Source organism: Schistocerca gregaria, chromosome 2 (assembly GCF_023897955.1).
Source record: "Schistocerca gregaria isolate iqSchGreg1 chromosome 2, iqSchGreg1.2, whole genome shotgun sequence".
NCBI classification, from domain to species: domain Eukaryota; kingdom Metazoa; phylum Arthropoda; class Insecta; order Orthoptera; family Acrididae; genus Schistocerca; species Schistocerca gregaria.
Genome location: NC_064921.1, coordinates 714,486,102 through 714,499,063, shown reverse-complemented (window position 1 = coordinate 714,499,063; position 12,962 = coordinate 714,486,102). Strand labels below are relative to the sequence as shown.

At 38.3% G+C, this 12,962-nt stretch overlaps 1 protein-coding gene across 2 annotated transcripts in view; it reads left to right on the top strand.

Moving 5' to 3' along the window:
• The window catches only part of LOC126334838 (Golgi-specific brefeldin A-resistance guanine nucleotide exchange factor 1), a 290,716-nt gene that overhangs the window by 98,659 nt on the left and 179,095 nt on the right, over positions 1-12,962 (top strand). For both annotated transcript variants that reach the window (XM_049997502.1, XM_049997501.1), the window contains exon 14: positions 9,925-10,127. In XM_049997502.1, the coding sequence (XP_049853459.1) occupies positions 9,925-10,127 (203 nt within the window). The remainder of the gene's footprint in view (positions 1-9,924; positions 10,128-12,962) is intronic.

Below are 12,962 nucleotides of genomic sequence, written 5' to 3'. Positions count from 1 at the left end.
CAAGATCCTTGCTATCAAGTGGTGCGATAAGAGAGAGGTGCGCATGTTTCCCACAAGTCGTACAACACAAATGAGTGAAACAGTGAAGACTGACAGAAATACTGGCGAAAAAATAACGAAACTTCAATGTATTGTAGGTTACAACTCAAGTATGGGTGCAGTTGATGTTGTTACATGTTACTGAGCTCAGTGGAACTAGTGCGTAAGACTGTGAAATGGTACTAGAAATATTTTTTCACATTCTGGATTTGTGCTTTATAAATGCTCATGCTCTCCACTGGTCAGTAACAGGGCAAAAAATGGTACTCGCAGAGTTTCACCTTTCTCTCGTAAGGGAGATGGAAGAAAAACATGCTGCAGAACGAAAAAAAGCTGGTAGGGGAAGGTACTACGATGACGAGAATCCTCTGCAATTCACAGGGAGACGTTTTCTGGCTTTTATTTGTCAGTGAACATTCGCAGAAAAATATTCTTATGTGCAGATGTGTGATTTGCACTAAACAGAAAGTAAACCGGGGAAACAAAATACCAATGCAAAACTTGCAACGTTCCATTATGTATTGCACCTTGCTTTGAGACTTATACAAAGAAGTGTTACTAATCATTGGGAACTAAATCTGAAAATATTTGACACTTCTGAATGAATTACTAAAAAAATGTAAAAAATATTTATATTTTTAACTTTGCCAGTGTCTGCCCAAAGTCCGGATCATAAAGGATGGGAAACAGATGTAACAGGTTTAAAATTATTCAAACAATGCCTGACTTCTTCATATGTAGCAGTTTGCTGGAAAATGAACGGACTTGGCAATTGAGATGGCGCAATATCTGTACTGGGGCAAATGTAATTACGCCGAGTACATTGCACCAGTATAACAAAACTCATACAGTAATCTACATATGATGCTTTGAAATTATTAAGACATAACATAGACAGTTATATTCTTTTATCCTTAGTAGTACAAATATAGATCACATTCAGGTTACTTGTACAAAACTTTTTTTCTGTAATCAATTTCAAATGCCTTTGATCAATGAGAAATAACATGCCAAAGTTAAAACTCTGTTCTCTGTGCGATTTTTCTTCCTACTTTGCCTCTGTTAGCCAATATTGGAAAATAAATCATTGTTCTGGGAAGGGTGGGGGCTTAAAATTGGTTGTTCAAATGAGAGGGGCTTTGAAGCCTTAATAGAAAACTGTATTTGTAAAAGAAGTATCGAATATACCCTGCTTTCATTCTTTCAAAAAAAAATCAACACCTTTTTGACGAATTTGTAGATGATTGGAAAATATTAGGGAAATAAAAATTTTTATTCCATATCTTTGTGCTGTCAATCTATTGCACTCTAAATTGCATTTTCATCATGCTTTCACTCTACCAGACATGCGCTGTGAAGTTTACATTGTTTTCAAGGCCGATTTTCACACCCAACTTTCATTGCAATTATACAGCTTGGAATGTTTTATAGAACATAGTTTTCTAACAAAATCAGAATGAAAATACTGAATTATTGAATTTCTTATGAAATCTTCAATTTTGCACTTAATTCTTTCAATACTGGAAAGTGCTACTCAAATCGAACTTTATATTTGAGTACCTTGCATTGTTAGGTTATTGCACTCCAAGTTTCATGTTTGTCATAGCATTCATCCAGGAGATGCAAGAGGCCAAACTTCGAAGTTTTTTCGGGTGGCTGTTTTTTTGGCCAATTTACCTACAATTTTCTGACTCAATATGGCTCATAAAATTCTTTTCATTATTATTCTTAAGAGAACGCATAAAGTTGTACAAAATGGCTAAATTTGATTTCTTTACAAAAACTTTTTTTGGAGATATTAGAGCTCAAAGTTGCCAAAAATTCACGCTGGCTTTGCGCGAGTCGTAATCAGTCCAGAAGTATTCATCACAGGATGGATTGGGAAGCATGGGCCGCTCCGGTCCCACTGGTGTCTCTGAGGAACAGGCACTTAGCGCAAGTAGCTGGATTACGCCGCAGTCCGCGGCGCCTCAGTGTGGCAAGCACCTTGTGTGCCTCAAGCTGTCAAAGGGATAAGCTAATGGCTGAATATTATTATATGTACCTGTCCCATCAACATTGGCGAAGAACCTGAGACAGAAGCCAATAGACAACATGTCAGCGAGTGGCTATGAAAACCTCAAAAATGTTGTATAAATGACATTGCCCAAATAGTAGTGGACCATTTTGCTCAAAGCCCTGTCACTGGAAGCTAAGATCGAGCTTTTTGCTGTGATTGTTTGAGAGAAGCAATTGAAACTTCAGTTCTAGAAATGACAAAGCATCCAACCTTCCATTGCTGTTGTGGGAGCTTGCTACGGATATGTTGAAGGCAGAGAACTTTGCACTTGTTCATAATAAAATCCATCACATCATGCTACAGCACATTGCTTCAGGTGATAAAAACCTTGTCTAGAACTTTTTAACTTCAAATAATTAATAGAATAGTTCTTTGATATGTGGGGAGAAGCTATTTACATTCCTCTCCCCAAACATGGGAAGGAGTGAACATACTTCAGAAACTTTTTATTTTTTACTCTCATTAGCTTTGAAGAAAAAGAAAAATTGGAGCAGATGGGTAACTGTCATGGTCTATTCCTTAGAACCAAGGCTGCACAGTAGTCTCTCTTTATGGATCCAAAAGATATCACTCCCCTATGGACAGTCTTGCCTTGCTGGAGGTGGCTCATTGTCAATGATTTTTTTGAATTTTCATATTTTTCAGCTTTACAGGAACAGAAAGCCAGTTGCAACTAGTAATTAAGAGGAAGATATGGATTGGCAATATCTTTTTACTTTTTACTGATTTAAAAAAAAATCTGTGCATGTCTGTTTTAAGTATTAATCTCACAGAATTTAGATTGTGCAAACGATTTAAAATCTTATAAAATTCAGTTATTATTTGGGCTTTTTTCCTGATCAGACTTATCTGATTGCTGCACCTGATTGATCGGAAAAACTATTTTACAGCAGTTACTATCTAACAAAATGTGGATAAAAACAATAGTTCATCAGCCCCAGTTTCATAAAGTGTCTGTACAGTCCAAACTTGATTGTGATGACACAGTTTATGGGGCTGCTCACCAAAAGGTGCAGATACTGTTCGCTGTGGGATAACTGAGCTTAGTTGCTGTCACTTTTAGAATTGCCCCCATTCTCAGACTCTACACAGAGGCTGATGAGCCCTCACTCTTATCATGATGCAAGAGACCTATAAAATCTGCCTTATTCCACTGTATCTAGCAATTTTTTAACACTCTGTTGCATGACAGTTTTTGGAAAACAATTCCAGTGAAAAAGGTATCTTGAGAGTAGGGTCTGATACACAGAATGCTATGTAACAGATCAAACATGAAATTTTGATGTAATTTTTATGTATTCAATATTTTAGGTTTGTTTTGTCATGTGGCCACAAACTGAAAATTTTGGTTAATTATTAATCATTCAGTTTGAGTCATGGAAACAATGTGCTAGCATGAAGCATCATTTTACATGCATTAAAAATGTCATCTAAGTGGCAGAAATAATTCATTCTTTCAGCTACTTCCACATGTGTTTATGTACACTCGACATTCAGCAAAAATTATCTATCTTGAACTGTTTAAGTCTACATAATGATGTTAGACATTCCAGCTCAATACAGACAGACTGTGTGTGTTGCCAGACAGTAACATTGTGCTTACACAAGTGATTGCTTTAATATTATATACAAATTTAAGGTTTGTACCAAATGGCAGCATTATGCAATAGCAGCTTAAAGAATTTTAACAAGACAATGTGTTTTCTCATTTGCAATGTATGCAGGACAGAAAGCACTTTTAGGACTGTACGTTAAGATAAAGACAGTAGGTATCTTCTTTGATTTGACTGAACGATATGAATGAGTCAACCATGCTATACTCTTTTTGTTAGCTGTATCAGTACAGAATCTGGGGGAAAAGCCAGATATGAATGAGTCAACCATGCTATACTTTTTTTGTAGCTGTATCAGTACAGAATCTGGGGGAAAAGCCAATAAGTGGTGCATTTCATATCTTGCAAATGTGAAGCATAACGTTGTCCTTTAGGGTCAACAACGAACAAGCAACAAATTGGAATATTGACTAGTACTGGAATATGAGCAGTAAGCATGATTAGGAGTCTACTCTAAGTCCACTGTTTGTTTTAATCCTTCCCACCTGAGCCTACATCATAATGGGTCTCCATTTTTTATCTATTTTGCTGGTCTGAGTCTATTGCCTTGCTTCCAACTGATCTGCAACATTTATGCATGTTCTGCATTATGTATTTCTCTTGCTATGCTGCTACCTAGAGCTAGTAAGTCATGGTGCAAGGAACTGAATTTTGTAAAGATGAAAGCACTGTGCCATTGCCATGTCAGTTGCTCACAATTAGGTTAAATGGAATTATTTTGGAGAAACATGGGGCATGGTTATTTGGAAAAGAGTATACAGTCTTGTACTATTGACAGTTAGCAGTAAATTCATGTCTATGCATAATAATTTTGCATTAAAATTGTACTAGCACAATTTAGGCTTCAATGGACATGGTTGTCCATTTGCTCTATCAGCACTTTTTATATATTTTTATGGGAAAGCTTTGTTGCACATTAGCATCTTTATATGCCAGAATGAGATTTCCACTCTACAGCGTAGTGTGCGCTGATATGAAACTTCCTGGCAAATTAAAACTGTGTGCCGGACCGAGACTCGAACTTGGGGCCTTTGCCTTTCGCGGGCAAGTGTTCTACCAACTGAGCTACCCAGTAGTAAAGGTGTGAGGATGGGGCGTGAGTCCTGCTTGGGTAGCTCTGTTGGTAGAGCACTTGCCCGTGGTAGGCAATGGTCCCAAGTTCGAGTCTTGGTCCGGCACACAGTTTTAATCTGCCAGGAAGTTTCATCTTTATATGCAGTTCAAACAGAAGATCAGATTTGTTATCTGTTACAGGTTTCTGGTTTGTGTGGGTTTCATTGATGTTCACTGCATTTCATAGATCATTCAGTTGTCAGCTGCTGGTTTCTGCACAAAAAACACTGTCATGAAAACCAAACTGCAAAATTTTGTCTGTCTTTAGCACAGGTTCTTTTGGCTGGTCCAGACAGAAAGAGAAGAGCAAAAAAGTGAGAGTCTTTGTTAGAAAAATGAGCCTCATACCTCAAAAAGCCGAAAAATATACAAGCCTCGTCCAAAACAAGGTCTAGACAAGAGATACAATGAATATAATCACTAGCCCACCAGGGATGACATTTTGCCACCACAAACATATCATTATGAGCATGGTAAGAAGAGAAGTGCATAAACTGCAACCAGTACATCTGCCTTACAAAGGGAAGCGGTTCTTTTAAAATGTCAGTGAAGTGAAGCAGTCTGCACTATGTCTTTGTATTACAGAGGTTATAAATTTGTTTCGCTTACTATATTTTATGCCATAAAATTTAAATACTAAAGCAGTTGTGGCTTCTAAGGAGCATATGAATAATTTCAGATCAGACATTTAAAAAAAAGTGTTAGGAGTGCAGTTCCTACTAAATCTTCTCACAACATTTTAATAAAGGTTTTTTTTTTTTTTTTTTTTTTTACTCGAAGGGATCTAAGCAAGGGTTATCCTTGATTCCTTTTAAATGCTATGTGGCTATCTGTCAGACTTTTGTTGCTATTAGGTAAGTGACCAAAGACTTCTGTGGCAGCATAATTTACCCCCTTCTGAGCCAAAGTTAGATTTAACCTTGAGTAGCGAAGATCATCCTTTCTCTTAGTGCTGTAGCCATGTACACTGCTATTACTTTTGAATTTGTTCGGATTGCGAATGTATATATTGTGAGGCTACAATGAAGATCTTTAGCTCTTTAAATAAGTGTCTGCAGGATGGTTATTCTGTACACACTTTTGTGCAATGAACACATTTTTACTCAATGATGAGTTACCCCAGAATATGATGCCATACAAAAGCAGAGAACGAAAATAGGCGTGGTAAGCTAATTTACTGAGATGTATATCACCAAAATTTGCAATGTGCCTAATAGCATAAGTAGCTGAACTCACATTTCAGCAGACCTTCAGTTTTTTTCCTTTCCCAGTTCAACCCCTCATCAATGCATACACCTAGAAATTTTGAATATTCTACCTTAGCTACCGATTTCTGATCGAAGTCTATATTTATTAATGGTGTCATTCCATATTCTGTGTGGAACTGTATATACTGTGTTTTGTCAGAGTTTAATGAGAGCCCATTGATTTTCTGAAAAACATTGTTTACAATTTCATCAGTTAATTCTTGTCTGCTAGGTGTGATAGCTATACTTGTATCATCGGCAAAAAGTACCAGCTTTGCATCTTCGTAAATATAGACTGGGAAGTCATTAATATATATTAAGAACAGCAGAGGACCCAAGACCGAACCATGGACTAGTTCGATTAAACCACATTTTCCCACGTGGATTCGGTTACCTCTTGTCATTGGTTGAAATAAAAATTTCCTATCCACTGTCCTTTCCATTCCTTCTACTGTGGAATACTGTCACACATCCAGTCTATGATATACATCAGGGCTGGCCGTGGCATGCCAAAGCACGTGAGCCACATTTGTGGTGTGTGTGTGCGTAGCACAAGGCAAGGCCTATCTCAGCTTTTCTTTGCCCTTCACAAAAGTATCCATTACAGTGCCAAATTTTGTTTAGTATTATGGCATGGTATTTTTAGGGCAGCACAACTCTCTTCAGTATGGCAGATTCGTGGTGTCAGTACTGTTTATTCTTCACTATTTGATTGTGGTGTGAAGGACCTTCACACGTGCAGTGGCTGTTTGTAAAGAAAGAGGCAGTCCAGTGATTTGTTATTATAAGCCTTTAAAAATGAGTAGGAATGACAGAAAGAGGTATGAGAATTCTCAGTATCTTTTATGCAGTTGCATAGTTTTCAGTTACTGCAGATTTGCTATGAAATGACATTACATTACTATGAAGAAAGAATTTAAAGACTTACTTGACAATGATAGAGCAGAAATTATAGCGATAAACAGACTAGATTCATTGTTCTATCCAGCAAGGAGCTCTTTGCACAAATTTTGCAAGCATTGAAGCACAAGAAAAAATTGGTGGTACAAACGGAAATTTTTCTGAAGTTGCATACATTATTTGTGCAATAGTTTTTGGTAGCACTGAACAAAGAGTGTGGAGACTATATGTAACTACAAAGTACAGTGTTTAAGTCAAGGGGTATGCCTGGAATGATTTTTCAATTTAAAACCTGCTGTCATTGAATTTATGAAGGAAAACAGAGTGCAGGAATGAAAATGACATCCAGAATGGATTGCAGACTACACTCTTTTAAGTGAACTTGACTTCGCACTGCAGACAGTAAGACATTGCAAGGTGAGAAATAACTTATTTATTATTTGATGAGGATGCTTTAAAAACAAATTCACATTTTAGAAGGGACAAATTCCGACCAACACAATCCAGTTGCCTTAGCTCATTGACCTTAAATAAAAAACAAGGTTTGAAGAATACATTGTGGCCTTGACAGAATCAGGTTTTCTAAATGTTTTGAGGACATTGCCAACCTTACATCTTCTTTGGAGCCATTTTCAAGAGCATTTGTTGTTTCAGTTAAAACCATCCTTGTGCACTTGCAGATGTAACTCATTGATCTGCAATGTAATTCCCATTTTAAAGATATTTCCTTTTATGTTAAAGCTGTTCAGGACATCTACATTGTTTCCCTCAGGTAGAGTTTCCATGTCTCCATAACGAGGTTGCAAAAGCGGTACAATATTTTGGTCAGCATATGTGTGTGAATCAGCTTTTTTCAATTATGAAACTAAATGTCCCAATTACATGGCAACTTGAGTGAAAATCTGTGAAATTGTCTGCTCGTGTCCGTATGCCAACAGTTTGTACCAGATAAAAGTTATAATATGTCTTCAGCATGCCCAAAACAAATAATACTGGAAATTTGATTAGTTTGTGACCTATGTTGTTGAGAAATTTGAAACATGAAACAGTCTTGGGCAGTGCAACTGTGTTGGCAAATAAAATTTGAAGTTTCCACCTTTCCCACTCACAGCACAGCATGGCATGGTGATGGGAGAAGTATGTAGCCAGGATGAGTGCTGTGCCACATGAGCCAAGACACAGCTCATGAGCTGAATTCTTGGACACCCCTGATGTGCACCCCTGTCCATATCTATGCCACTCCTGTTCCCAGCTCCTGCGCCAGGTGTCGTATTCTCGAGGAAGACCCCCATGTAAGACTTCTTCCATACAACTGTATAACATCTTCAATTTGAGCCCTGTCACTAGAACTGCATAATCCAGAAGAGTAATGGTCACCTGCAAAAGTTAGCAAGCCATTTACCAACTTGGCAGTGGTCACTGCATAGTGTTCTATGTTGATGTAACACCAAAGCAACTATCCATCTAAATGAATTGCCAACTCCAAACTATGACCAAAGACCAAGTGGATTGCTACATTGTGCTATTCAGTATAATATGATAGAATTAAACAGCTTCAAAACCTCTGAGACCCAGATCACCATCTCCTTTCCACCGCCTCCTTTCCACCATCTTCCTTCAACACAAGGTTTTCTGAATACCACTGGTGGGAATTTCCCGTCCTATGTAGCCTTCATTCTGGCACTCTCCCTGACATCTGCTAGTTCCTGTTTGCCACCTGCCTCTGTCACCCTTCTTTTTCTAACTGTGTGCAATAGGCCGCATGATGCGCAACTTTATTCCTGATGTCCATGGCGAGGTCCATCTTAGCAACCATGACACCGTGCAGCACGGTACAGCTGGACCCAATAACATGCCAAATGGACCGCTTAGGATTGGCATCACATTCTCTTCACCAACGAGTGTCGCATATGCCTTATACCAGACAGTCATTGGAGAAGTGTCTGGAGGCAACACGGTCAGACTGAACACCTTAAGAGACACTGTCCAGTGGGTGCAGAAGCTGGAGGTTCCCTGCTGTTCTGGGGAGGCATTATGTGGGGCCGATGTATGCTGCTGGTGGTCATGAAAGGCACCGTAATCGCTCTATGATATGTGAATGCCGTTATCTGACCGATAGTGCAATCATATTGGCGAGGCATTCGTCTTCATGAATGACAATTCGCACCCTCATCGTGCACATCTTGTGAATAATTTCCTTCAGGATAAAGACATTGCTTGACTAGTGGCCAGCATGTTCTACAGACATGAACCCTATTAAAAATACCTGGCATAGACTGGAAAGGGCTGTTTATGAACAACATGACCCATCATCCACTCTGAGGGATCTACTCCAAATCACAATTGAGGATTGGGACATTCTGGACCAACAGTGCCTTGATGAACTTGTGGATAGTATGCCATGACGAATACAGTCATGCATAAATGCAAGAGGACGTGCTCTTGGGTATTAGAGGTACCAGTGTGTACAGCAATCTGGACCACCACCTCTGAAGGCCTTGCTGTATGGTGGTACAACATGCAATGTGTGGTTTTCATGAGCAATAAAATGGACAGAAATGGTGTTTATGTTGATCTCTACTCCAATTTTCTGTACAGGTTCCGGAACTCTTAGAACTGAGGTGATGCAAAACTTCTTTTGATGTGTGTATTACAGAGTTATAGCCTGCTGTATAAGATAAAATGTTATGTAGTGTCCCTGATGTTTTTGGGCAATATTAGGTAATGATGATATATTAGATGTTAATTATTGGATGGTAGCAACAATCTTTAGGAAAATATGATGTTTTAATTTTTCTTTACTGCCCATAAACGTTTAGATACAGTGTTAGCAAAAGATAACTAATGCAGTACAATTGTTTATTCCAAGTCAGACCTTAATAAACTTCAAATGTTAGGTGTTAAAATAATTTTTAGTTATTGTTTGTAATTTTTTCCTTTGTTCCTTTTTCAGTTGCTGGCTACAGGAACCGAACATTTCAATTCAAAACCGAAGAAAGGTATCCAGTTTCTGCAAGACCACCATCTTCTCTCAACACCTCTTGATCCTCAAGAAGTTGTCCAGTTCTTACGCGAGAATCCTCGCCTGGATAAAAAAATGATAGGCGAATACATAAGCAATAGAAACAATCTCCAGGTTTTGGACAGTTTCGTAAAGTGAGTGATTATAGCACTTTTTAGGTAATGACAGTTACTAATACTCTCTTGTGTCAGGCACAGGGCTTGTAACTGATGTGTTGAACATTTGTAAAGACACATATGAAGCAGGATTTTTCAGCTGTCATCATCTTCATTAAAACTTTCCTGAGTAAGTGAAGATGTTGGTGAGTTATGATACAGACAAATATTTCTGCCAGTGGTAGAAGTGGCCCCTCATCAGGATGATATATTTATGATTCGTGAAGGGCTTGTCTCAGGTTTTATATAGTGTATCACAGCCATATCTCTTATCCTTGTTGTGAAGGCGAAAGTATAGTTAGGTGGTCAATAAAATTCTTCTGGATTTGTGAGTGCATTGCCAACTATAAAATTCCTACATTTCAGCCTTCCTCAGGATGTACTGCTAACTGCTGTTAGCAATATACTCTGAGAAAGGCATCTAGCAGTAGTCACTGAAACGTTAGAATTTTATAATTGACAATGCGGTCACAAATACAGAAGAATTTTATTGATTGTTACAATGACCACAGAAGCCTACATTTACATATAGTTAGGTAGTGTGTAAGCCTTGCATAACGGTATAGTGTTGTTACACTCATTATGATACTTTGCTGTTAGGGACTTGCTTTGTTGTCAGTCATAGGCGCCCATGTTCTTTTAGCTGCACTCCAGTAGGTCGCTTTGTCTCGCCAATGTATATTAATTTCACACTTAAAGCTAAGGTTGTAGACTCGAGCCATTTAGAACTTGTTAGCAACATCTGTCATAGGCGCTAGGACATCTCTGGATTTTGTTGCTGCTGCAGAAAATTGGCTCAATGTCTACTCAGTAGAAGATTCTTCACCACACTTTGAATGACATTCTGCAGATGTGTTAAGAGGGTGGGTTGTGTTGTTAGATTTCGTCCTTCTGTTTAGTTGTATCATATATTTCCATAGTGCTATGTATTGTTCACTGGTCATAGCCACTTGTTCCAAAAGTGGATCATAGTTTCTTTAGTCCACCTTTGTGTGATATTTTGCTAATGTGGTATGATATCTAAGCAGAGAATTTCCACATTGCTCTCATTACACAAACTGAATACACCATATTAATGAGACAGGCTACTTGAAGGTGAAATTGCAGAATCTATGATCATGTTTTGGAGTCTGAGGGGGCATCATTTCAATCTACCAAACCAGCAGAAAAGTTGAGAGATGTACTAGGCTCCATGAAGGATGCTGCAGACAAGCTGCACATGCCCCCCCCCCCCCCCCCCCCTCCCCCACACACAAACACCTGTGTGTGGGGTGGTCTGTGATTGCTGCTTAGTATACATTGGTGAGACATGGCGACTCATTAACACATTCCTAATGGAATGCAAGGACAACACAGCAAGACAGCAGTAGCAGGATATCATAATATGTGTGGCAAAGCTATACAGATCTGGGAAGCTTGTGTACTTGCAAGGCAGACTTTTACCGTTAAGGGCAGGACTGGCTACTGCATGCCAAACTTCACACTTGGAGTGTGGGCTGGCCAAGCCCAGGCTTGTCACTCAGCATTGCTTGCTCCTTCTCAGAAGTACCTGGAACAGCATGACATTTCATTTAGCATTGCAGTTACGGCATTTTTCAGGTGTCACAAATCTCTTCAGTTCAGCAGAATTGTGCTGTCAGCACTATTTAACCTTCGCTATTTGTTTGTGGTATGAAGGACATTCACTGGTGCAATGGCTGTTTCCACAAAGGCGGCAGTCTAGCGATATATTGTAGGAATCTTGACAGGTAGTGTACATTTACTATGAAATTACATTACAGTACCATGCAGAAAAAATTTAAAGATTTAGTTAACAATGAAAGAGCAAAAGATTACAGTGATCAACAGACAAGATACATCATTTTGCACATAATAAAATACTTTGTGCTAAATTTGCAGGCCTGGAGCCTGTGAAGAAATTGGTAATAAGAATAGTAAAATTTCTGCATTATTCCATTGACTGTTACAATAGTTTTCAATGGAACTAAAGAGAGAGTATGGAGATTTGATATATTACTGCAAAGTACACTGGTTAAGTCAAGGGGTATCACTGGAATGATTTCTCAATTTAAGACTTGCTGCTGTTTAATTTTTTGAAGGAAACAGGGGTGCAGGAGTGAAAACTAGAACATTTGGAATGGAGTGCAGACTTCACATTTTAAGTGGACTTGACTACACACTGGAAAGTAACTTCTTTCTGATTTGATGGGAATGCGTTTAAAAAGAAAATCACATTATAGAAGTGGCACATTCTGACAAAGACAGTGCAGTTCCCTAAGCTCACTGGCATTAAAGAAAATGAAAGGTTTGAAGAATTCAGTGTGGCCTAGACAGAATTATAAAGTAATTTTTATAAAGCTTTGAGAACATTGTCAGTCTTATATCTGTTTCTAAGCTGTTTTCATTTGCCATTTCAGTTGGAAACATTTCTGTGCATGTGCAGACGTAACTGATAGACCACAGGGTAATTCCAATTATCACAAATCTTTTTATGTTGAAACTGTCCTAGACATCTACAGTGCTTTCCTCAGTTTCCACAGCTCCATAATGAGGTTACAAAAGTGCTACAATATTTTGATCTACATATTTGTGTGAAAGACCTTTTTTGGATTATGAAACTAAATTACGTGACAATTACTTGGTAATTTAAGTGCAGAATTCTGTGAAACAGTCTGCATCTGTCCAAGAGCCAGCAGTTTGTTCCAGATAAAAATTATGTCTTCAATGCACCAAAATTAATTAAATAATATTAAAAATTTGTTTTGTTTGTGATCTGTGTTGCCGTGATCTGTGTTGCTGTGAAATGCAAAATAT